The sequence below is a fragment of the Bos indicus x Bos taurus genome, unplaced genomic scaffold, assembly GCF_003369695.1.
Source record: "Bos indicus x Bos taurus breed Angus x Brahman F1 hybrid unplaced genomic scaffold, Bos_hybrid_MaternalHap_v2.0 tig00002125_arrow_arrow_obj, whole genome shotgun sequence".
Lineage (NCBI taxonomy): Eukaryota > Metazoa > Chordata > Mammalia > Artiodactyla > Bovidae > Bos > Bos indicus x Bos taurus.
Genome location: NW_020867502.1, coordinates 22,349 through 49,557, shown reverse-complemented (window position 1 = coordinate 49,557; position 27,209 = coordinate 22,349). Strand labels below are relative to the sequence as shown.

General features: G+C 40.9%; 1 protein-coding gene and 1 long non-coding RNA gene across 2 annotated transcripts; both read right to left on the bottom strand.

Annotated features, from left to right (window-relative positions):
- Positions 1-1,455: 1,455 nt before the first annotated feature.
- LOC113888822 lies at positions 1,456-15,117 on the bottom strand. Its single transcript, XR_003510067.1, has 6 exons — positions 15,077-15,117; positions 10,719-10,767; positions 9,705-9,756; positions 6,708-6,771; positions 3,433-3,705; positions 1,456-1,555 (listed from the first exon to the last, which is right to left on the bottom strand). It is a non-coding gene; the product is annotated as an uncharacterized LOC113888822 (long non-coding RNA).
- Positions 15,118-25,804: 10,687 nt separating this feature from the next.
- On the bottom strand, positions 25,805-26,697 carry LOC113888821 (splicing factor U2AF 35 kDa subunit-like). The gene has a single exon (XM_027535798.1). The coding sequence runs from the start codon at positions 26,650-26,652 to the stop codon at positions 25,939-25,941; it is 714 nt and encodes a 237-aa protein (XP_027391599.1). The 5' UTR covers positions 26,653-26,697; the 3' UTR covers positions 25,805-25,938.
- Between the last annotated feature and the right edge of the window lie 512 nt (positions 26,698-27,209).

The following is a 27,209-nucleotide window of genomic DNA, read 5'->3' as shown; positions in this document are numbered from 1 at the left end:
TAGAGCCTTGATTATGGCCTTCAGTTACCTGCAGTTGTTTTTCCACTATAGCACGTATCATAGCCGTGCTTAATTACTTACTGGTGTAACTGTTTGTTTAGCAGATGTCTCACACTGGATTAAAAGAAAAAAGGAACTGGACCTTGTTCAGAGTTGTAGCCTAAGCCCCTAGCACAGTGCTCAGCATGGTGCCTCATTTAAAAAAAAAACATATTTCAAAGATATTCAAACTCTATCTTGGCTCTACATAAATACTTTAAAAATCCAATTTATTTAGCAGTCTTTTTGATTCTTTAAAATATTGTAAGATGATGACACCTAATTCAAAGGGCCAAGGAGGGTAACATTTATAAAGTTCTCAATAATTTGGATGAGAGAGGGGCTTCTTTAAATTAAGTCACAGCATTTGGGGGATTCCAAAAGTCCCAAATAGTAAGTAATTCGTAAGTAAAATGTTAGAGTTCCTCATGAAGCCTAAGAATTTGCAATGTTTTCTTTTAAGAACTACTCTCATCTCCTTGGTTTTGGAACACTATTATTTGACACTGTTTGAATATAAATTAGTTTTATATTCAATTCATCCCTCACTGCTTCTTTATAAAACTGCCACAATCCATGCTTATAAGTGGATTTTGCCAGACTTACATAGAGCCTTTTTTATTATATTATCTATTCTATTACCATTAATTTGTTTATAATACAAATTAATAAATTTGTATTACTAAATTATACAAGTTACTATGAACTGTATTGTCATTCAAATTGGTACAACAGGAATCCTAAGCAATATTTTGTGAAAGAAATGGACAAAGGAGATACAAGAAAAAAGAATAAAATAGCCACTCAGATACCAGTTTCTACTATTTAAGGAAACATAATCCAAGCTTAAGAGTCCAAGGGGCTTAGGAGCAAAACCCGTTTGATGGTTTTGGTGCAAATGTACTTTTTGAATCTGCCCCGTCCAATATGATGGCCACTAGCCATACACGTGACTACTTAAATCTGAATGGATCAAGTTAAAATATTCAGTACCTCCACTGCACTTGTCACATTTCAAGCACTCAACAGCAACATTTGGCTAGTGGTTATTATAGTGAACAGTGCAAATATAGAACATTTCCATTAGCACACACGTTGGACAACACGGTTATGTTCCCATCAATAATTATTGCCAATGAGTGACGGAAGCATTAGGATCACCAAGAGAAACGTGCAAGTAGAGAAATAGCCACGTTGTAAACATAAAAGATCTATTTCCCATTGTAGTCTCTATGGAACAAATACCTGAAAATTAATCCTTCCCCCGCTCCCTTTAACTGAGAAATAGATTTACAGCTCTTTGAAAACTTTCCTGGGTTAAATGAATGAGAACCTAATCTTCTTTTCTGTTGAGCGGTCTGTGCATTGCATGCAAACTTACAGTTTGGTCTCATCAGCCTCTTTCTGCATGATTTCAAGAATCATGCGGCATGCTTCAGAGGTTCCCTCTGGGGTGGCATGGATGGTGACGGGCTTCTCTGCAGCCCCAGAGTTCTCCTTTCTATGGATGTCTACCCTGCAGGAAAAGAATCAGGAGCCATAGCACAACGTCATCTGGCACTGGACCCTAGTCCAAGGAAGTGTTGCGCTGGCCAATGTACAGCAAGGACACAGACAGACAATAAGTGTCATTAGCACATTTGCAACCAATGCCATTCTCCAAGAAGGCAGCAAGCAGTGCAGAAGGTCTTGGGCCAAACCTGAATTCTTTGCAGCTCCACTTAGAAAGGAATATTTCTTACAGGAGTGCTATTGGACAAAGGCACCAAGCCAATGTGGTAATGAAGCCAGTTTGGTAAATGAAGTATTTTGTGTAGTCTTTCAAATGATCTTAAAAGTGAGCAGGATAATACTGCACATTGGCACAGTGCCAGTCTCTGAACTGATTGCAGCTTTTAAAAGCCATATGTTAATCCAACTCTAAACACCAAATTCAAGCAAGCTTTATATATCTGAGTGTGGATAGAAAACAGAGGCATGCCCTTTCTCTGCCTAAGTTTTTGGTTTCCTTGCCACTGGCAGCCTGCCTTCTTCCAGACTCTTAAAACTAATGGCTCCAAAGCTTGATGACTTTATCAGACTTCTTTGGGTAGTTGTGGCTCTACTTGTTTTTGTTAACTTTCAAAATCACATAATTAATTGTATCCCTTTTTACTTTGGTTGTTAGAAGTCCAAATCCAAGTTTGGGGCCTATTTCTAAAAAAGTAGGCACACACTTTGAGAATTAACTTCACTTCTATTTAAACTTGCTACATTTATAAAGCCACTTCAAATAATATTTGGAACAAAAAGACATACAAATAAAAATCACTTTCTCAGGGAAGCAGACTTACAGGAATAAAAGGGGACTGATTTTAAAACAAAAGAAACATCAATAGTACTTCCTCTGACTACTATCTTATCACTTCACTCCTATGATTATAAACCCTGGGATTCACATAATTGTCCACTTTTTGGAAATAACTCAGACACTTTGAAGAAAACAGTTTTTCCTCTTTCAGGTTATAAAACCCTCAATAACCTGAGAAAAATGCATTAGGAATATAAATAACTAATACTTGTAATTTGGTGCTTTGTAATTTAAGTGCTTTCACAATAATTATTTCATTCAATCTGTCTGACTGTCCTAATTCTCACACTACTCCTAGAGTATAGAAGAATCTGTTGATGCTCAGAAAGCTTAAATTTTTCTAAGCTTATATAGCTATTAAGTGGGAAAATGTGAACAAGGGTCTTTGTTTTCAAGTCCTGTGCTTTGTTCATTTTATCATGCTGTGGTCTTAGGAACATACAAAAATCAACAACCTCACAAGTTACTTTATCCACTACAACTCCTACTACCAACTACCAAGTCAGTCTCCTTAAGCAGACAGAAGACTAAACATAAGGCTAATAATGTACTTTCTTTCTTACTCAACGTAGCAGTGACTCACCCGTTGCCTTTATGAAGCTGTTTCTGAGACTCCCTAGGTGGTCTCAAAGAATGACTATCACCCTGGGCTCTGACTCAGGAGAGGAGGCGAGAGCTAAGGTAAGTGGGTTCTAGGATCCCATAAAGTTCAGCCCCATACCTCTGTTGTTTTAAAAATATGTAGATGTATTCACAGGCATCAGAGAGCTTAGGAGAACAATTCATGACTGTGAGGTCATTAGTACCTTTTTTTATGAATTATTAGTGTTTCAGGTATGACCTTTAGGACACTGGCACAAAAGCTCATGAAGGCCCTGGGTTCTGTGTTAGTCTGTTAGTAGTTCTGTTTAAAGAAGCCACTGTCCCATCCAGCACAGCCCCCCACTGCTGATGCAAGCAATAGCAACCTGGGAATGGCCGGGACCCACCAGCACTCAGGGGACCCCTCAGAAGGAAGCAAAGGAAGCCCCGGAGGCACGTACCGGGACTGGGTCTGCTTAGTGATGTTCTTTATGGTCAAGCCCTCCTTTCCGATGATGGCACCAACAAACTGGGTGGGGACCAGGATCCGCAGCGGGAAATCAATCTGTCTGGCCTGAGAAGAGCCCCCAGGGGCATGGCCTTGCTCCCGGGAAGAGTGGTCCCCACGCTGGGCTCGCTGAGGGGGCGAAGGGGAGCTCACCTCTTCATCCGGGATGTAGGAAATCTTGAAGGAGTAGTTCTCAAACTGATGCCCGCTTAGCTTCTCGATGGCTCTGAAATGCAGCAGGGGATTTGTTAGAGACCCACAGTCCAGGGTCAGTGGACCAGTTCACTCACCCTCCTTTGCTAACTGCCTACGAGGGTGCCATCCTCAGCACTGAGGATGCAGCGTGAGCAAAACACACACCGTCTCTGCTCTTTCACAGAGGGTGGTTAGCAAGTAATCACCAAGTATAGGTCTGGCCTGATATACAATGTGTTGTCCTGCTTTCTTTTTTAACCACTTAAGGCTGTATCAGAAACTCTGTAAATATCGGCATAAAATTGACTCAAAAATTTTAACTGTAATATAGTTATTGCTGAAAATCCAGCAGTAGATAAGCACAAATGAGAAAACCATCCTAGTCCATCCTATGTCTTTCTTAAATATATTATTATTTATACAAATGGATTAATACCAAACATACTACTTTATAACCTTTAAAAATAGTTAATACTCTAGTTTTCTAAGTGATTAAATATCCTGAAATTTAATTTTTACTGGTTAACATTCTATTGATTTGCCATCATTTTTGCAACATATTCTCTATTGTTTTATATATATATATACACACACTCCTAATCGTTTACTATTCCAATAGTGTTGTTATGGGTATCTCTGCAACTACAACTTTACACACAGGACAAATTCCTAATGGAATTTCCTAATGGAGAGCAGGCAGAATTCTAACATCTTAAGTACTGCTCAGAGTCCTTCTGGAAAGGTTTCAACATTTACTATCCCATAGCAGTTCAGAGAGCATTTGTTTCCTTGATGTCTCAGAAATACAACTTATTATTTTAAAAGATTTATCAATTTGATAAACAGTTATCTTAAAAACGATACGTGAAGCGGAGCAATTTTTTCCACGTTTTTGGCAGTATGTGAAAAAAATTAACCACATTCTGTAAGGTTAATATTTAGGGTTTGCAATTTTTTAAATATTTATTTATTTGCACCAGGTCCTGGTTGAGGCATGTAGGATCTTGAGTCTTTAGTTGCTGCATGTGAACTCTTAGTTGTGGCGTGCAAACCCTCAGTTGTGACATGTGAGATCTAGTTCCTTGACCAGGGACAGAACCTGGGCCCCCTGTATTAGGAGTGTGGCGTCCTAGCCACTGGGCCACCAGAGAGTCCATAGGGTTTGCAAATTTATTACAAAGCAGCACTTTGTGAATTCAATAAAAGCAGCAAAGTAGTATCATGTACAGAGAAGGCAATGGCACCCCATTCCAGTACTCTTGCCTGGAAAATCCCATGGATGGAGGAGCCTGGTAGGCTGCAGTCCATGGGGTCGCTAAGAGTTAGACACAACTGAGCGATTTCACTTTCATGCATTGGAGAAGGAAATGGCAACCCACTCCAGTGTTCTAGCCTGGAGAATCCCAGGGATGGGGGAGCCTGTTGGGCTGCCGTCTCTGGGGTCGCACAGAGTCGGACACGACTGAAGCGACTTAGCAGTAGCAGCATCATGTACAAAAGTCCTACCTAAGTAGCAGCTGGACAAAAACTGTAAAGGTGAGTTGTTAGTAAATGTGTCCTGCTTAAATCCATGTGCAAAAGTCAATAGCAGGGCTTCCCTGGTGGCTCAGAGGTAAAGAATCTGCCTGCCAATGCAGGAGACATGGGTTTGAGCCCTGATTGGGGAAGACCCACATGCTGCGGAGCAACTAAACCCAGGCACCACAACTACTGAACCTGTGATTTAGAGCCTGGGAGCCACAACTACTGAAGCTTGAGTGCCCTAGTGTCTGTGCTCTGCAACAAAAGAAGCCACTGCAAAAAGAAGCTGGCACACCACAACTATAGAGCAGCCCCCACTTGCCACAACTAGAGGGAAAAAATTGTGCAGCAATGAAGACCTAGCACAGCCAAAAGAATATATAAAATAAAATTTAAAAATGTTTAAAAAGTCAACAGCAAATGACTGTTGCCTTTTTCAATGCAAAATTAACATTTTGAAAACCAGTGGTACGAGAACGGGTTAAATACGTATTCATGGATGTGGAAACCCTGGAAAAAAACACTAATTCTGGGATGTATAACCAATATGAATATTATGCCACCTCCATTAAGCATGACCACGTGTGACCATAATTCTAGTTATGATGACCTGACAGGCACTTCATGGGCCTTCTACAAAAAGGAACTTGTTTTTGTTGTTGTTTTTAAAATATTCAATCCCATGTGTGTTAATAGCCAAGCTCACAATTAACCATCACTGAAGCAATGTCGCCATGAGTGGGGTCAGGAGGTGAATGTGAACAGGAAGAAGAGCCGGAGCCAGGCACTCTTTGATGAACCACTCCAAGATGACAGTGCTCCCTTGGGCTGATGTCACAGAGGTGAACCCCTCCCCCCTTCTAATATTCATAGAGGGAAAAGGAAGTTTCAGCATTCATCCAATGAGTGTGGACAGAAACAGGCTTGGGTTTCTTCCTCATGGTGCATGGAGAAAGCTCCAGATGAAAGTGGCTTCCAGTTGTCAAAGCAGACTCTAGGGGACACAGTGTCAGAGACATGGCATCCTCTACTCCTGACTGTTTCAAGATACAGCTCCCACCTTGGTTTTGATGCCAAGGCTCAACATTTTTCAAGATAAAAAATCTCTGTACAGTCAACAAACAGATACCCTGGTATAAATTCCCTGGGGCTGTATGGATGTGTCAAAGATCTGCATTCCCTGGTGGCTCAGATGGTAAAGAATCCACCTGCAATGTGAGAGACCTGGGTTCAATCCCTGTGTCGGGAAGATCCCCTGGAGAAGGGAATGGCAATCCACTCCAGTATCCTTGCCTGGAGAATCCCATGGACAGAGGAGCCTAGCGGGCTACAGCCCATGGGGTCGCATGGAGTTGGACGTGGCTCAGCGACTACACTACTACTACTGATGCGTCAACGATCTGCATCTTTTCAGAAAAGGTTTATAAACACAGGATTCAATGGAATCCAAAGACAAGCTCCCTTGGCATTCCCCAGCCCAGATTTAAAGGGAAATAAGCTAAATCCACTTACGTTTTAGCTTCTTCTCTTGTTGCATATGTGACGTTGACAACGGCAGTTTCTGTGTCTGTGTTGACTAGGAAAGAAGCAAAAACTACATTGTCACAGAAAAAAAAAAAGTTGTAGCCCTCTGGCTCAATGTAAATAGACTTAGAGAAAAATGCACAAAAATCTCATTGTTCAAACTTAAGAGTTATTTGAATTCTATCTTTATTCATGTGCACTCACAGTAATTTACAATCAGTTGTATATACATATTTGTAGTCAATTGTATATATAATTCAAAGCAGTATTTTCCATATTTTATCAACACTTCTGCATGTGTATATGTATATGCACAGTTTCTTTGGATTTTCATTTTTAATGTCTACATAAAATTGCAGCAAGCAAATGGGCCATGATTTTTGCCTAACCATTCCTTAATTGTTGACAAATGGTTGTTCTCAGTATTTGCTACCCTGAAGACTGTTGATAAAAAATCACTACTGTTGCAAATGCCACTTGATTTGTGTTCTTCTGAATTATTTTTAGTGTCATTTAGAAGAAAAATAATTGGGTCAAAAGAACATAACGCTTTTTAATGATTGTTTTCAAATTACTCTCCAAGAAGTTTGCATTAATTTACTGTACCACTATCAGTTTTATCTGCTATAATTTTTGGATAATTGGATATATATATATAAAATAATAAGAAAGCATTTTAATTTTAATTGTTTGTTCATGGATAAGGTTGAACTATTACAACATTTGTTCCGCTTTGACTGAATTCGGCTGTGTGAGTTAAATCTAGTAACAGTGTACAATGAATCAAGAAAACTGGCAATTCCAACCCACTTGGCCAAAGAGGAGAACATATAAACTCTAAGAGTGGCTAACAAGGTATCACTGTTGTGAGTTGGCTTATCTTGATTAATAATTGATACATCTTCTTCCAAAGTCAGGTGTTAAAAATGAATTCAAAAGACAGGACAAAACTTTCTCCATCCAAGTCAGTAAACTTAGACCAAAAGTATATTGGTTTCCCCAAAACCAACAGACATGACTAACTCAAAATCTTCTCCATTAAAACATTTAAGCTATTAGGAGACTTGGAAGTAACGGCATTAAGCAGAGCATAATTCAAGAAAACCACACTAGAGCTGCTTTCCAAAGTAATAATAAAAGCCTCTAGTGCAAGGATTTTTAATTTTGAACCCATGTTAGAGCTTCAGGAATTCTATACTCACCCTCCCCACTTCCCTGAAAATATTCAAATCTGTGGGGACATGGATTTTTCTAATAATTTCCATACGATTTCCCAAAACGTTAATGGTCACTGTTATCCAATAACTTCAAAGCAGCTGTGGCCCTTATGGGGAGGGGTGCATACTCCTCAGGAAGGAACTGCCATTGAGACATACAGGCCACCAACACTGAAGCCAGTCCTGGCCTCGGCCTCGGAGTGTTCGTGTTGCTCTCTAACACAGAGGTCCTCAAAGGACTGCACCTCTCAGTGCAAAATAGGGCGTGTGCACCCACAACCACCCTCTCTCAGTGCTGATACCCTGAATGCTACTAGGTCTCATAGTTACACTTTGGAGTGCAACAGATGAGGCTGTAGACCCAAAAAAGAAGAAGGGGCTGGGTTTGAACCTCCTGAATAAAGCTACCCACTAAAAGTCTCAGATTCATTCTTATTTATATTCTTTGTTCTTCAAAGACATCTGTCTTCAGGAAATCAGACCTGTGATTCTAGGAGGAACTGAACTAACTCCATTCAAATACTTTATTTCATTGGACATGAACACTCTATAAAGATTCTTAAAATTCTCCTGCAGAATGCTTTCCTGCTGAATCAGGAATTACCTATGAAACAGAACAAAACAACAGCCCAACACTTATACCCTACAGTCATGAGGCAGCTAGAAACTGGGTGCTTTCAAGGGCACAGGTGCTCCTGGAGCTGTGGACTGCCCCAGGGGCCTGGAGTATTGCTTCCTTGCATGGCACTGTCCTGAGTTTATAACATGGTCTTAGCCAGTAACTTGTACAGGTTCATGTCTGAAAAGTCATCTTGCCTACAACAGCCAATTCTTACTAAAATGTCTTGCATTTGAGGGAAATAACAAGAACTGAGAAAACAGAATCCTTATAAATCATGTCTTCTTTCCAGGCTCTTTCCCTTTACCTTGGTGGGCCTACCTCCCAACTTGGGGATGGGCAGTCAGCAGCATGAAACTGAATAATAATATTTTTAATATTCATGGAGTATAGAGCATCTGAACAGTTACTGCTTTAAAAACTATTATATTAACTATACTAGCAGATAGACTGCATATGAGAAAATGCATTTTCTGTGATTTTTTCCTAAGTGAATATTAAGTTATGTATGACTTCACAGTCTGTAAAGGTAAATGTTTTAGAAGGTAAAAATAAAGTGGCAGGAAAAAGAATATACATTTTCTGGGGATTTACAACACTGTTCCCAGGACAGAGGCTCTCAAATGAGTACACAGAAAAATCACTTGGAAGTGACTGTTTAAAATACAGTTTCATGACTTCTTCCCCCAGAGAGTCCTACTTTGTAAATCTGTCTATGGTGAGCCCCAGGAAACTGCATTTTCCCAAGTGCTCCAGGTGATAATGGTGTAGGAGTCCTACACCTTGAGAAACAGTCCAAGACATCAGGGATATGTTGTTCTTAATCAGGAAGAGGAAAGTTGTCACGATATAAATACAGTTACTTCCAAATGAATTAAGCTTCCCCCATCCTGACAGCAATTTGTCCAGTGCTTGAGTACATTACAGAGTATAAGAAAAATAGTCTGAAAACCATTCTTTGAAAAAATAGATATGGATAGACAGATACAGACATTTCTTACATACATGCAGATATACAAACATATACTCTAGGAAGCTTGCTTCAATGGAATTTAAACTTGTTATTTGTCCTTGGATTTGACCCAACCTTCAGAAGTAACAGGCAATATTCCTCTCAAAATTCAACAGGCTAATTTCAGCACTTATTACCTTGCTCCACGTTCTCCACTGTCCCACACTGAGCCAAAAGTCCATCCAACACCTGAAAAAGAAGCTTCACTGTCAGAATTTCAGGTCTTCATAAAAACAGCTAGAAATGAATAGATACACAGAGCTTTCATTTGCTTATTGGCTCCCGAGTAGTCTGTTCACTGAGGAAGCACAGCAGTGTTCTTAGTAATTGTTAACAATCATGTTCATGATGGTTGGAGCCCATTTGCTTTTGAAATGAGAAGCAGACTAATGTACAAAAAGCACTTCTCCTTTCTGAAAGATTTAACCATTCTTCCATCAGATTTCCTTTAGGGATCTCCTTATTTTATGAAGCAATGAGATATGTATATGCTCAAAGTTTTCCACAATAAAAAGTGTTTTTTTTCCCCTTAAAGTAACAAAAATGTTAGCCAAAACATTCTATTTCCTTTAAGTCTATTTTGATTCCATTTGAGTTGGGGAACATGGGGCAGTGTGTCTTTGAGGCAATAAGGCTACTCCTCATATTCTATCTTATTTCAATGTAACAATCTTGTAAGAAGTTTTACAACTCTGAAAATATGTCTTAACTGTTATTCACAACAATTAATTCAAAATAAACAAAACACTTGCCCAAACTAACAGAGAACCTTAGATTCTTATTGATTTTCAATTTATTTTATTTCCTCCCACATCATAATTTAGAAAGGTAAAAATCTTTTCTAAAATCATGGAATAAAAATCACAAGCAAGGCATTTATTTTGTTTAGTTTGTCTGCTGGTGCTTGGTTCCCGAGAAGACAGAACATAAGGGATCAAAGTGTATATCCAGCACAACAAAAGGGACGATTCTGACCCCAAACTCAGGGCAGATCATTCCCATTAGGGTGCTGAAGAAGGTGAAGTCTGAGGACCTCTAATTCCTAAACGTGAAAGGGAACTATAACAAAGGGACAAAATGCCCTGTTACTCCATCAGCAAGTGAAGACAGAGAGCAGGAAGATAATAAATACAGAAATGACATTGGCCTACCTCCCACTGCAGGTGAGGAGGGATGTTTCGAATCTGAATTTTCCTGCTCCTGTAGAAAATAAAAGCAAAGACATAACAAACAGGCTTAATACCACACTTTCTCATGTGTTAACCAAGGCCTCGGCAAGGGGTTTTGATTGTGAATCAAGAACATCTTGTTTTAAGCTAATCATCAATTTTGCCCTTTATGTTTGTTAGTATTTGCTTTATATATTTAGGTGATCTTATATTGGGAGCATGTATGTTAATAAGTATGATATCCTCTTGTTTTAGTCCCTTTATCATTATATAATGTTCTACTGTATAGCATAGGGAATCATACCTGACATCTTGTAATAAGCTACAATGGAAAATAATCTGAAAAAAAACTCACATGCAAAAAAACTGAATCACTATGCTGTACACCTGAAACTAATGTAATATTGTAAATCAGCTATAGTTCATTAAAAATTAAAAAACAAAAAAAAGAGCATCTTGTTTTAAAGTTTTCAATTACTTTGAAGAAAAAAATTAAGAACAAACCTAAGAAGTCTGAACAAGCTAAAGAAATAGTTTAGATGCAAATCTACCATTTCAATTTCCTATCAAAATAGGTAGAATTTAAATTGCCATATGTGTTATAATTACAGATTATTCCCTTTCTCCTCAAAATACATGGTCCTGCAACTGACCCTACCCTAAAAGGTACCTATGAGAAGTAAAGTCACATATACAGTGGGTTCAAACAAGATCTTTGCTAACACCTCAGAATTTCCTTTTAAAAAATTATTTTTTATTTCTGAGTAGGTAATACAGTCCTAATTCAAAAATTAGGACACTTTAAAGAGGCATTCCACGAACAGTCTTACTCATTGCTTGTGTAACCTTCAGTTTCCTTATGCAAATACTAGTAAATCCAAATATACATTCCTGTTTTCCCCTTTTCTTGGAGAAATATTTGCATATTCTACACACTCACTGCATCTTGGTTTTTTTTTTCACCCAACAGTAATATCTTTCTATTGATACACTGGCAAGAGAGAGCATGCTCATTTATTTTACACAAGTTGGACCCACCAAAGTGCACTCGTGTGTGTGATAAGTTGCTTTAGTCATGTCTGACTCTTTGCGACCCTATGGACTGTAGCCTGCCAGGCTCCTCTGTCCGTGGGATTCTCCAGGCAAGAAGAGTGGAGTGGGTTGCCATGCCCTCCTCCAAGGGATCTTCCCAACCCAGGGATCAAACCCTCATCTCTTATGTCTCCTGTATTGGCAGGTGGGTTCTTTACCACTAGCGCCACCTAGCCCAACCCTATTGGACCTTCTGCCTTTTTTTTTTAGGCCTTGATACATGTGGGATCTTAGTTCTCTGACTAGAGTTTGAACCCACACCCCCTGCACTGGAAACACTGGACCACCAGGGAAATCCTTCTCCTGCCTTTTTATTCAGAAGATCTTTCTCTTTTTCCAAGACATCTTACTGGTCTAATAACTCTGATTTAGATCATTTCTTATTTTTACCTAAGCTTTAAAATTAGATAGAAAAAAGAAAAGAAACAAGAAGATAAGAATTTTTCTGTCTTTGAACTACACGTTAGATCTTGGAAGGAAAACACAAATCACATTTCAATATTGGCGAGGTCATTTCACTGGAAGGATTTGGCATTGAGATCCCATAAAAATCCCCTTTGGGGGCTGCAAGAGTGGAGATGCAGCAGCCAAAGCATGCCCCCGTTACTTTTCCTCTCCTTTGTATCAGAGGTACCAAATAGTTGCTCTATGAAGTCATAAATTTCTCCACCGCTTTAATCTGGGCAACAGCCACAGAAAGCAATGTTACAATTCACGCAGAGAGAAAAAGGAGAGAGAGAGAGAAGTACATAGGCAGAGGAAATAAGAAACAAACAATAAAAGATCTGAGGGGCTCCTGTTTTCTCAGATTGTTTTTATTAAATTAAGGGAGGGCCATCCCTCTCTTCCAGATCCCATATCCTAATTCCATCTTATTTTTTAAAAATAAGAATGCATTCATGCTTTACCAGAGCTGCTTAAATGACTATACTATATAAGCCACTCTGTAGAATCTCTATAATCTTGTGTCAGGATAGGAAGGAGAAAAAAGAATCAAGAACTAATTTCTACTTCTGTGTTATGAAGGCTCATTTCTGACACTGCCTTTGGCAAGAGTTTATAATAAAATTGCTGACACCATCCCATACAGTGGCTCCATGGAATGCTCCACAAAGGATGTCACAAGCCTAACTATTTATAGAAAAGGCAGCATAATTTGCAGGAAAAATTGAGTATTTCTAAGAAAAATACTTTTGTTATCTCCAAGTATAAATAAACATTGACTCCAACTACTAACCAAGAATTCAACAGAAATCCTATTGGAAGAAACTTGTGCACAGACACAAAGATTTGAATAAAGACAGATACTAATGCTTTGTTCTGACAAAGAATGAAAATCATCTGAATATCCACCATTAGGGAGATAAATAAGTAAATCGTAGTACAGCTATAATATGGAACATTATACAGCTGTCCAAAAGAATGAAGTAGACATATGTTTGTGGTCATAGGACACTCATCTTAGAATACTGTAAGATGAGAGCTAGTTACAGATTAGGCTGATCCTATTTTACAAGAGTGCAAAACAAAACTACATGTCATTAGATGTGTGTATATGTAAAGAAAAAGGTAGCTACAAACATTTAGTTGGCAAAATGAGACATGTACTTTTTATTTTAGTTCTGGTTTGTTCACTTTTTGTAAAAATGAGAATACGTTCCTGTCTTATTGGTTTAAAAAATTAACAATTAAAAAAAATAAAATAAAATAAAAAAAATAAAAATAAAAAATTAACAATTAAAACTCCTACTAGGGCTGCTTTCATGAATTGACAAGATTCATTTTTTTTAAAGTATCCTGGAATCTGATTAAAAAATAAAGAAAACCCAAACACCTTACTTTCTACATGATTACATTAGGCATCCTTCTTGGAATCTTATTTAACAGAGGATTAATTTATCTGGCAAACTCCTTTGTTCACAGTGTATAAATAATCAAATTCCACCCAGTCCAGATGATCCCAAATCCTAACTGAATGGGTCTAAAATAATGACACTTCATAATATGTCACGTCAGGACTGCACATCAGGCAATCAGCTGAGTAAGTGGAATGTTCATTAAGCAGGGTTCTGGGAGAAAGCATCTCTAAAAAGTTAGTGAGTCTCATCTCTAACCTTAGACCAGGATGGAAAGAAGAAGAACTGAGAATTGATAAGGGGAAATGGAGCTCACTGTAGTAGAACCTGCTCACCTGGAGCTCAGTCAGGTCACCTGGGAAAACACCCTGAGAGACTGTTTCCAGATCAGGAGTGACCAGGATCTTTGGGATCCGCTAACTCCCATGGCATCATCTAGACACTGGTCATCTCGTCAGGGTACCTGGAATGCCCTACTCCTTTTCCCTTGGGAGGGATTTCTGTGTGCCCTTCAAAACCCAGCTCACATCTGCAGACAATTCCAGGGCATCTCCAGAAAAGAGTGGTTTCCATGCACTTTTAAGTTTTTATAACAGTTCCCTCTATGCTGTAATTACTTATCTGCTGGCACTGTCCCCTCTCTGGACTGGAGATTTCCTCAAGGACAGGCTTCTTGTTTACTGGTCTCCTGTCCAGCCAGGGGCCAAGCACACAGCAGAGAAGGAGGACAGGGAGCTCCAGGGGCTGTGAAAGCACTGCTGTTGCTGGTTGTAGTCTACTTACGATGCTGTGGGCCTTCCAGCCCCACAGGTTCTTTCCTTCATTGTCAGGGAGTAAAGAGGAGAGGGAAGACCTCATTCCCCTCTTTTCTTTAGAGAAGAAACCCAGCATTTGGCTCCATCTTGAACAACATACGTGGATCTTTCTCCCTTGAAATCCATAAAAACGTGCCCTGCTCGCAAACAAGCCAAATTTATACAATAACTTAGGAAAGTGATTGAAGAACAAAGTTTTTTAATCCTTTTTTCAAAAAAGGAATAATATCATAGTTCCATTATACTATAAATCAAGCTTCTCTACATATACATAATTGACATATCTTCTCATCCTCGCCACCCCCCAGAACACTTACAGCCAGCTACTAGCTGCCTGCTGGCCATCTCACGTTTCTCTCCTCTCCCGTCCACCCCACATTCGGCCACCAGTGACTTTCTGAAACAGAAACAGGACTGGTTGCTTCTGTCTTCTTTGAATGACTGTCACCATGTCCAAATTCCCACTCATGACCCTGTTCCTGCCCTGTTCTCCATCTCCGTATCTTTAAAATCTCTTGCCCCAGGAAATGCTCTAACTTTGGGCTCTTACCCTTCCACCCAAAATAATTTGTCACACCTGTAGTTTATATGTGTGCCAGGTCTGAGTCTTCAACACGCCCAGTCTTCCTTAAAAACAAGAGTAAACAAAGGCGGTAAGGAACATGAGTTTGATTTTTTAAAAATTTTAACTGAAAGCAGAATAAGACCTGCAGGTAAACCATCAATACAGACAAACAGGCTCTTTCCCCAAGGCTTTAGGATTCAGGAACTCAGCATTTCCCACTTTTATATTCAAGTAAGTCAAGTGTCTTACGTGCTTCTATTTTTTCTTCTCTACTCAGGCAAGAAGCTCAGCCTCTACAACATCCAGGAAAAGAATAATATCGCCCTACAACGCTCCTGTTTGGCCAGGGAACTGTCCACTTTGATGGATTCTATATTCTAGGTGATTGGTGACAACAGTAAAAACACAAGTAGACAATCAAATCTTAACTAAACAAAGAAACTTAAATGCAGCTCTTCTAAGGCTCTTCAACATATAAGTGAAGCAGGATACTTTTTATGAATATGTTATTATCTTTGTGCTGTAGATGCCTAGAGGAAATAGAAAGCTCTGAGTGAATTTGAGATAAAACTAGATGTCCATTATTACAAATTTCAAGGACCTGTCAGGAATTATTTTGTATGGTAAAATCTATTGCTTAAAATAGCTGGGCAATCAGCTGGAGAAGTAAAATCATATTTAATTGTCAAGGTGTCTCTGTGATTTTGAAGAACCACCCCAAACCTCTGTGTGTGTGTGTGTGTGTGTGTAACGCCTGCTTGCATGTGAAGTGGATAATGCTGTAGTTTTTAGTTGGTCAATTAACCACAAGTCTGATCAACCACACTGGGAACTCTAGCGCATGCCTTAACCATGCGGAGGGGCCACAGTAGAGAAGAAAGTTAACATATATTGTGGAAACTCACCTCACAGGATCTCAGATTCCATTTGAAAATTAGGTGAGCTAAGGATCAGAAGATCTTGGGAAAACTGTAGGCAAGAGAAGCAACAGAGGAAGCAAAAAGGATCCTATAAGAGTGCTTAGGGGGTTCAATGACAGATACTACCCAACGAGGTCCCATCTGTTTCCTAGCAATTTTGAGCTCCATCAGATGACACATGGTCCTCATCTTGGAAGGAATCCAAAGCACCATGGAATGTGCATTATCTAGAGGCAGGTGTGCTAACCGACTCCAAGGACAGCGGCAGCGCCAAGACTGAAACCACCAGCGCTCTCGGCCACGCCTCCTTCTCTAGTGCTATGTCAGATTCCTCGGCATCCCCTGCCCTCATTAGTGTTTGAGGCACTTTATCTCCTTCCCATTCCTCATTAGTTCTGAAAGTTCTCCTTAAAACCTCTGGACATTTTGTACAAGGGACATCCTGTGCTAACTTGAACTAGGACCTAGGCTAGGAATGAATCAGGGAAGCAAATGAATCACCGGTGATAGCCATGTCCAATCTCCTACACAGCACTCAGCTGTCTTTTAAAGTAACCCCCACCCCAAACACACACACACACACAGGGCACAGGGCAAGATTTTAAAAAGTCAGTAGAACTGTTAAAGTCACTTTGTTACTAAATTATTAAGAACAATTGCCTCTGTCTCTATGGAATCTTAAAATAAACATAAGTTATTAGAAAACCAAAGGCTTTCAAAATAAAAACTGTTAAAAAGTGAAAAAGGCTTTGGGGTTTTTTTTGTTATGGAGAAAAAAACGTGATCAGAGTAAAGTCCCTGTGAATATTAGCAGTATTATGGGCCAAATCATAAAAGGATTAAGTCAGGTATTTTTGTGGTGCAAAGGGTTTTGAGCCAGAAGAACTGCAGTTACAAACCAGTAAATTCCCTTGGTCTATAAACTTATGTCCACCAAACCATAAACCCCCAAGTGGCCCAAATACACTCATGCTTCATAAGAATTCACAGAAAGGACCTCCTGAAAGTCCACTACTTGAACGACACAGAAAAGAAATCAGGGACTATGATTAGCAATAGTTTGAGACCTTGTAACTTATTCATTTACCTCCCAAAGAGGCCTTGACTTTTCAAGAGGTTGCCAACACAATTCTAGACTTCCCCATTGAGAAAAACATCAAGGATTCTTCATTGTTCTTGAAAGAGGTAGAAGGAGAAAAGAAAAGAGTCAGTGCAATGATTAGATGATGATATGTTGGTGAGAAGACAGGTCAGGCTGCTACTCCTGGGCAAGGAGTGAAGGAGTCCCCCTAGTGGGTCAGGTACAACCAGTACCACCTGCATTAAACGACCACTGAGTTTCACTCCACCAGCAGGGTTCTACAAACCTTTCAGGAAGATCAAAATCATCTTCTGTTAAAAGGAATCAGTATGCTTGACTGTGACTGAAACCGCCATATACTGTTCTGGTGAAGAAGATAATCACATTCCTCAGAGGCTCACTATTTTAGTTCTTTAAAAAGGAAGTCAATATCTAAAATCTCTTTTTTGATTCATATTCAGTTTTTGTAAAGGGGGCTTCTTTTACTGAGGTAGTGGTAAATAGAAATATTTGAACTGAAGGAAGACCAAAAATCTTACTTATTCAGAGAAAATACTTATTTTTCTTTATCAAAGACACCTTTAGTAAATTAAAGCAAAAGCAAGCAAGCAAACAAAAACAAAAACCGCAAACCAAAAAACTTGACATAGAAAAACTGTGACCAGTTTTATCAAAGTTTGTGTACAAGTCCCTACAGATAATACCACCTTTCCCACCTACCAAACCACCTCATTAACTCATTTTGTGACGATACAGAGAAACAATTTTAGCTCTAGCTTTACCAGAATTTCTCCATGGGCTTCATGGAACACTTGCCCATTCTCCAAATTATATTATTTGATGAGTTTATTAATGTTTCAGAGATATACCCAACATGTTCATCACTGTTTTTAGCAGAAGCTTTCCCTTAAACCACCACTACTTATGCCGTGTGTGTGTGTGTGCGCGTGTGCTCAGTCGATTCGGTTGTGTCCCCATGGATCATGGTCCACCAGGCTCCTCTGTCCATGGAATTTTCCCAGGAAGAATACTGGAGTGGGTTGCCATGCCTTCCTCCAGGGAATCTTCCTGACCCAGGGATGAGACCCATGTCTCCTGTGTCTCCTGCATTGCAGGCAGAATCTTTACTGCTTGAGCCATGGGTGCTGAGCATTCCATTTAAGCCTCACCACTCCCCTGTGAAGTACAGATTGGTATCCTCATTTTCAGATAAGTAAACTGAGGTACTGAGGAATCCCTTGCTCAGTCTCACAGCTGGGGAGCAATATTTTTGACTATGGTCTATAAGTTTAAGTCTTTGCTCTTAAAATGTCACTCTGGTATTGTTAAACCACCAATAACAAAACTTAAATTTCACGTATATATTTCAGTTCAACAAATCTTGGACAAGATGTGCCAACTCAAGCAAATCCTGGGAAAATGAGTCTTAGGAACAGATTTCTAGGTTCTCCCTCTCACTGTCCACCTCAAACTTCAATATAGTGGCTCATTCTTTGCTTCTTGAGCCTGGAAGGCTACAGTCTATGGGGTCCCAAAGAATAGGACATGACTTAGCAATTGACTAAGCAGCAGCAGCAGCAGCTTTGCTTCTCAGAAGAATCTGCTGAATATAAATGCCCCCTAGAGAGGGCACTAAAAGTATTAACTACGGACTCCTTCACAGGATCAGCTGACCCCTGGTTGATAGCTCTCCTGGTGCAGGACTGGGAGCTGTGCACACCTGCAAGCCTAGTAGGCCTTTGCTCATTATCACTGGCCCCAGTCAGTGCTGTGCCGAACCTCACAGATAAGAGTTTGAGAACCCTCCCTGAAATATGGATTGCTGAATGGAATCTCAGAAGTAAAGGACATTCTTCACATGTGACCAAGTATAAACATGAATCTGGATTCAGGAGGATGAGATCTTGAAGGGTAAGACTGAGTGAAAGATCTCAAAGCCAGCTTATAGCTTTTCATGCAAGAAGTGAAAGAACTGTGCTGTGATGAATATTCCAGTTAACAAAACCAAGCTGTGTTTCTAATGAAGTGATTAGTTACCCTTATAAGGCCCTCAATTTATTATCTGTAATTAAGAATAACTGGGTAAAACCAAATACTTACACATCATATTTTGAGCCCAGGTTAATATATATATATATATTATATATATATAATATATATATATACACCTGATGCAAGACAAATTACAATCTGCATGTATAAATGTTATCCTTGTGTGGCGCAGGGTAAATACAAAACCATCTTTATAAAGGCAAAGGGAGCCACATGCCTCATCACCAACACCTGTGCCATCCTTTCAGCATCTCTTCAATTCACTGTCAATTGATTTCCTGAGTTCTCCAAACAGCACTCAAATCTGTCCTCTTCCTTCCTTTACCTGCATCTTTTTTCCTGTGTCCATTTCCTGAACAGAGCAGGTACTCAGCATCAGTGAATTCACCAGGAGTGTGTGTTGCTGACAGCTGGCTTCTTTTTCCTGGCCCTCTCCACCCCATAGTCTGTGTTCCAACTAGAAGAACAACATGTGATTCATGGAGACACTGACTGGTCTTCAACCAAGTCAATTTTCTCTCACTCTAGTCTATGCTTATCAGCCCAGGGCAACAGGCTGTTGACGGGAAAACACCAGGGAAGGTTGTTCCCGGCACAGTGGCCACTGCAAACCCTTCCTGTGATTGGACTAGAGTGACTCATATGGAGGTGGTGTCTCTTCCCTGAAGACAAGCACAATGGCGTGCCTTGACACACTGATGAGACAGTTTCACAACTAAAAAAAACTCAAGCCAGAAGCTGTGAGTCCTCAATGCCTGGGAATGAGTGATAAACCAACAGTCATTTTACTTCTGAAAAGAAGGAACTACTCACAGCAGTTATGATAGACTTTGATCTTATTCATTATGCTCAGGATGACTAAGAAAAATTCAGTGAATCTCTAATATAGCTCTAAATCCCAAGTAAGCAGAGAAAGGAGGGAAGGGTCCTCCCTTGTGAAGGAGCTTCTCCACACCGTGTACATCAATAGCATCCACCATCTCACACAAAAGGAACATGCCACCCATGCTGAGGGTTAGGTACCACGAGCAATCCATACCACCATACCCACATGTTCTGACTGGAAGTTAAATACTGGACATTTTATCTGACTTGGGGGAATAGGATGATTTCTAAGATTAAATAAAAAACTGTTTCATATTCATTTAACAGATGTTCACTAAGCATCTATTACTATAGCCAAACACTTGTTTTAGGTTCTGGGGTACAGTGGGGAAAAAAACAAAAATGCCCTTATTTCGCTTATATTCTAGGGAGCAAACAAAGACAACACTGACCTCCTACCCTAGAACTCTCTAATTAATTTCAATAAAACATGTAGTTTACCATGTCTAATTGGTCCCTTGATCCAATTAAATCCTCAAGGAAAAAGGCCATTCCTGCCTTTTCCTCATCATATTCTTGGGTTTTAGCTAGACATGAACCCAATGTCCTTTAACGCCTGTTTCTGCACAGTATCCTTATACAGTACTTGCGGCTAGTAAAGAGCATCACACGATCCTTGTTTCTAAGCGCGTGGGGAAGTTAAAGCTGAGGCAGGAGTTTCTGTGCAGAACGGCAGTGGGACACAGGCGCTGCCACAAACGGGTGCCTTTCCTTCTCAGCCAGCACGGCCCCTTAGTACCTAATCCTTGAGATTTCTTCCCCTTCTCAAAGGGGAGCTCCGGAGAAAATAAGATCAGAGGGAAAGTTCTGTCTCAAAATTGGGAGGAGTCAGAAAAAACTTCTCACACAACACTAACAAAAAAATAAAATCAGTTCATAGCATACAAAGAATAACAAATCTGTGAAGGTCTTCAATATCTCATAAAATGCTGATATAAAAAGGAAAATCATTAGCTCTTAGAGCTAGTATTACATGATTTAATATAATGAAACTTTTAAAAGAACTTTAACAGCCAACTTTCTTTTATTTTTTTTTTTTAGGCCATGCCAAGCAGCTTATGGAATCGTAGCTCCTAGACCAGGGATTGAACCTGGGCCCTCAGCAGTGAAAGCACAGGGTCCTAACTACTGGACTGCAAGAGAATTCTCCTTTTAAAATTCATTTTTATTTTATTGTCAAACAGCTAACTTTAAAAACAGATGAATGAACTGGGAAAGATAGCATATAAATTCAGTTCAGTTCAGTCGCTCAGTCCTGTCCGACTCTTTGTGACTCCATGAATCGCAGCACACCAGGCCTCCCTGTCTATCACCAACTCCCGGAGTTCACCCAGACTCACGTCCATCGAGTCAGTGATGCCATCCAGCCATCTCATCCTCTGTCATCCCCTTCTCCTCCTTCCCTCAATCCCTCCCAGCATCAGAGTCTTTTCCAATGAGTCAACTCTTCGCATGACGTGGCCAAAGTACTGGAGTTTCAGCTGTAGCATCATTCCTTCCAAAGAAATCCCAGGGCTGATCTCCTTCAGAATGGACTGGTTGGATCTCCTTGCAGTCCAAGGGACTCTCAAGAGTCTTCTCCAACACCACAGTTCAAAAGCATCAATTCTTCGGCACTCAGCCTTCTTCACAGTCCAACTCTCACATCCATACATGACCACAGGAAAAACCATAGCCTTGACTAGACGAACCTTTGTTGGCAAAGTAATGTCTCTGCTTTTGAATATGCTATCTAGGTTGGACATAACTTTCCTTCCAAGGAGTAAGCGTCTTTTAATTTCATGGCTTCAGTCACCATCTGCAGTGATTTTGGAGCCCAAAAAAATAAAGTCTGACACTGTTTCCACTGTTCCCCCATCTATTTCCCATGAAGTGATGGGACCAGACGCCATGATCTTCATTTTCTGAATGTTGAGCTTTAAGCCAAATTTTTCACTCTCCACTTTCACTTTCATCAAGAAGCTGTTTAGTTCCTCTTCACTTTCGGCCATAAGGGTGGTGTCATCTGCATATCTGAGGTGATTGATATTTCTCCCGGCAATCTTGATTCCAGTTTGTGTTTCTTCCAGTCCAGCGTTTCTCATGATGTACTCTGCATATAAGTTAAATAACCAGGGTGACAATACACAGCCTTGACGTACTCCTTTTCCTATTTGGAACCAGTCTGTTGTTCCATGTCCAGTTCTAACTGTTGCTTCCTGACCTACATATAGGGTTCTCAAGAGGCAGGTCAGGTGGTCTGGTATTCCCATCTCTTGAAGAATTTTCCACAGTTTATTGTGATCCACACAGTCAAAGGCTTTGGCATAGTCAATAAAGCAGAAATAGATGTTTTTCTGGAACTCTCTTGCTTTTTCCATGATCCAGCGGATGTTGGCAACTTGATCTCTGGTTCCTCTGCCTTTTCTCAAACCAGCTTGAACATCAGGAAGTTCACAGTTCACATAGTGCTGAAGCCTGGCTTGGAGAATTTTGAGCATTATTTTACTAGCATGTGAGATGACTGCAGTTGTGCGGTAGTTTGAGCAGTCTTTGGCATTGCCTTTCTTTGGGATTGGAATGAAAAACTGACCTTTTCCAGTCCTGTGGCCACTGCTGAGTTTTCCAAATTTGCTGGCATATTGAGTGCAGCACTTTCACAGCATCTACTTTCAGGATTTGAAATAGCTCAACTGGAATTCCATCACCTCCACTAGCTTTGTTCGTAGTGATGCTTTCTAAGGCCCACTTGACTTTACATTCCAGGATGTCTGGCTCTAGGTCAGTGATCACACTACTCTTATTTTTAAAAGGATTCATTATCTTAATGAGGATTCACCTTAAGATCTCTTAACATCAATTCTGAAATAAGACAAACTAGTAGGGCGATAACTGCAAAAATATACAAATTTATAACCAGTTTTGAAAGACCAGACTTTTGCCTAGAGAAAAATTTCTAGTGTTGCTGACAGAAATGCAAGATTCCTTAGCTGTATCCTTCCCAAATTATGCACACCCTATCCCTACCCCCTGCAGATCCACAGCTCTTGACAGGTGACAAGGACACAGCAGTCACTCAGGAAATCTGAGGAATGAATGAACGTGCACAACAGGGCTAACATCTCTGACACTTAAACAGAGAATTCTTTCCAGCTGCTGATTCATGTTCTCTTCTGAGTTCCCTGTCTCACAAAGATAGTAAACAGAGCATCTGTCTCACTTGGTTCCAGACTTTTCATCACTTCCTCAAACCAGCATCATTATGGGTGGGTCCCAGCAGGACTCATCCATGGGAAACCGCCTGTAGCAGTCAACACCAGACACGAATAAAAGTGAACAGTCTGCCTGGCTCTGCAGGTGACCCTGGGAGGGCCTGCTCCCACAGCTCCAAGTTTCTTTTCCTCTCTCTCCTCCCTTCCCTGGAAGCAGTGCACAGTTGCCCCCTATGTCGACCCTGTTGCTTTCTTTGCTGGGAACTCAGTCTTCTACAGCGTGAGTGAGGAGGGAAGAGAGTTCAGTCCGTGCCCTCCCTCTAACTTCACGGAGTCCCAGCCTTCTTAGGACTGTGATCAGCGCCTGCCCTCTCTGCCCCTCTGTCCCTCACTGAATCCCAGGGAATTATGAGAAAGTGCTCCATAGACTGTGCTGCACCCTACACGTGAAGGCATTAGGCTGATGTTGACAGAAGCACAGCACCCTCAGATTCATTTCCCCAGTTTGGGTCCTGATGTGCCCAGGAGAGCCAGTGCCTGGTTCTCCTGAGAAATGTGAGTGGCTCTGACTTCACCTGATGAGTCACAACCAAATAACCAATCAGAAGGCGTCGCAGAGAGCCAGCACTGAACCAGGAGAACTCTGAAGTGATGTCACCTGTGGATTCAGGCTCAAAAGGTCCCATTTCAAGAAAATTTTGGAAGCTAAGACATACAACTGGCAAACCGACGGATTATTCTTCTCCATTTAAAAGCACCTTGTTTATTGTGCTGAAGTACGAGTACTTGTGTTCCTTGGTGGGAAATACAAAGTTTGTAATAGTTAAGCACAGATACTGGTGGAAATGCAAACAATTTTATTTACTAATGTCCATGAGGTCTTGATTTCTTTTTTTTTGGCTGCACCATACAGCATGTGGGATCTTAGTTTCCCAACCAGGGATCAAACTGGCACCTTCTACATCCCCGCGTGGGAAACTCAGAGTCTTAACCACTGGACCACCAGGGACATCCCCATGAGGCCTTGATTTCTTAGAGGAGAACAATGATTAAAGAAGAAATATAAATTTAAATATATTCCCTGGGTTGTCTAACCTAATAATTGCTCCCAGCTCTAGTAAAATATTTCATTGCTACCAAAGGCCACCATTATTTTGACACTGCAAGCAGCAGATGGAGATGTGCTGAGATGGCAACAGAAGACCACGGTTTGAATCCTGGCTCTGCCCTGGCAAGCTAACGGACAGATACTGGGCCAGTCACTGAACCTCTCTGGTTAATGCCTCAGACAGGAGGCAGCTGGGACAAGATTATAGGTAGACAAGCTTCTTTTCAAACCCAAGATTCATTTATTTTGGCAGCAAAACAAAACTATCACAAAGAGAAGGGAATGAGCAGAAAGAAGTGTCTCCTTAGGCTACAAACAGACACTGAATTTTAAAAAAACCATCCCAATAAATCTTGCATTTTGTTTGCATCACAATTTTAAACAACCCAATAGATAAGTTAGCTGAATCTCCACAGTACTTTATAAACAGAATGGCTTACAATCCAAAAAAGTGGATCTGTGACTCTACCTGTATCACAACCCACCCCTACAAGCCACAGTTTATCCCGTTTCTTCTCTTTTCTACCTTATTGGAGAAAGCCTTATGTTTGTATTTTCACTAGTACCAGGATTACTCTTGTATAATCTCTGGTGTCTGGATTTTGAAGGTACAATGTTATTTCCTGAAATTTACTATGAAGGTATAGTGTTATTTCCTAAAATTTACTATGAATTTGCCAATATCTGTTGGATCACAGAAAAAGCAAGAGAGTTCCAGAAAAACATCTATTTTTGCTTTATTGACTATGCCAAAGCCTTTGACTGTGTGGATCACAATAAACTGTGGAAAATTCTTCAAGAGATGGGAATACCAGACCACCTGACCTGCCTCTTGAGAACCCTATATGTAGGTCAGGAAGCAACAGTTAGAACTGGACATGGAACAACAGACTGGTTCGAAATAGGAAAAGGAGTACATCAAGGCTGTGTATTGTCACCCTGGTTATTTAACTTATATGCAGAGTACATCATGAGAAACGCTGGACTGGAAGAAACACAAGCTGGAATCAAGATTGCCGGGAGAAATATCAATAACCTCAGATATGCAGATGACACCACCCTTATGGCCGAAAGTGAAGAGGAACTAAACAGCCTCTTGATGAAAGTGAAAGTGGAGAGCGAAAAATTTGGCTTAAAGCTCAACATTCAGAAAATGAAGATCATGGCATCCAGTCCCATCACTTCATGGGAAATAGATGGGGAAACAGTGGAAACAGTATCAGACTTTATTTTTTTGGGCTCCAAAATCACTGCAGATAGTGACTGAAGCCATGAAATTAAAAGACGCTTACTCCTTGGAAGGAAAGTTATGTCCAACCTAGATAGCATATTCAAAAGCAGAGACATTACTTTGCCAACAAAGGTTCGTCTAGTCAAGGCTATGGTTTTTCCTGTGGTCATGTATGGATGTGAGAGTTGGACTGTGAAGAAGGCTGAGTGCCGAAGAATTGATGCTTTTGAACTGTGGTGTTGGAGAAGACTCTTTTTTTTTTTTTTTTACTGTATCACTACAAATTTTATTCAGAAACCCATCTTTGTTTTTTTTTGTTGTTTTTTAAAAAAAATTCCCATTATGAACTGGTTTGGTCAATCAACTACAACACTTTCTAGCAGACATACGGTAAAAATGGCATGGCTCAGAATCGCCCAGACCGTTCCCGGTCTCTCGACCGCCTCCTGTCGCGCTCCCGTCCTCCGCCACCGCCACCGCCACCGCCGCGACCGCGGTCTCGAGACCGAGAGCGACGCTCCCGGGAGCGGAACCGTGATCTATGCTTCTTGCGCCGGCGCCCATACAGCTCCCGTCGCAGCTCCCGGGAGATGGGCTTCAGGTGCATGAAGTTGCAGAAGCCGCCCCGCGTGCACTCCCCCATCTCGTACTGGCGGCAGCAGGCTTCTCTGAAGTCGGTCACGGGGGAGAGCTCGGCATGGATCGGCTGGCCGTTAAACCAGCGGTTGTTCAAGTCAATCACAGCCTTTTCCGCATCTTCTTCACGGCGAAACTTGACATACACGTTCCCCACGAGGTGGTCTCCTAGGTTGTCACAGACGTTCATCTCCTCCACCTCCCCATACTTCTCCTCCATTTCTGTGAAAACCTCCTCAAAGAACTCATCATAATGTTCCTGCATCTCGACATCGCTCACAGCGCAGTGTGAGCCGTCAGCCGTCTGTGCACTGTTTTGGGGATTACGATAGATGTTTTGAATCAAGATGGTCTGGCTAAAGGTCGGTTTATTGTGCAACCGAGAGCATCTGTCTCCATGACGACATGCTCCAATTTTGAAATAAAATGAACAGTTGACTTTGTCTTTCTCGGTGCCGAAGATGGAGGCCAAATACTCCGCCATTTCCCACCCGCCGCCGCCGCCGCCGCCGACACTGCTGCCGACGCCTGGAGAAGACTCTTGAGAGTCCCTTGGACTGCAAGGAGATCCAACCAGTCCATTCTGAAGGAGATCAGCCCTGGGATTTCTTTGGAAGGAATGATGCTACAGCTGAAACTCCAGTACTTTGGCCACGTCATGCGAAGAGTTGACTCATTGGAAAAGACTCTGATGCTGGGAGGGATTGAGGGAAGGAGGAGAAGGGGATGACAGAGGATGAGATGGCTGGATGGCATCACTGACTCGATGGACGTGAGTCTGGGTGAACTCCGGGAGTTGGTTATGGACAGGGAGGCTTGACGTGCTGCGATTCATGGGGTCGCAAAGAGTTGGACAGGACTGAGCGACTGAACTGAACATCATGTGAAATGTCAGGATGGATGAAGCACAAGCTGGAATCAAGATTGCTGGGATAAATATCAATAACCTCAGATATGCAGATGATACCACCCTTATGACAGAAAGTGAAGAGGAACTGAAGAGCCTCTTGATGAAAGTGAAAGAGGAGAGTGAAAAGCTGG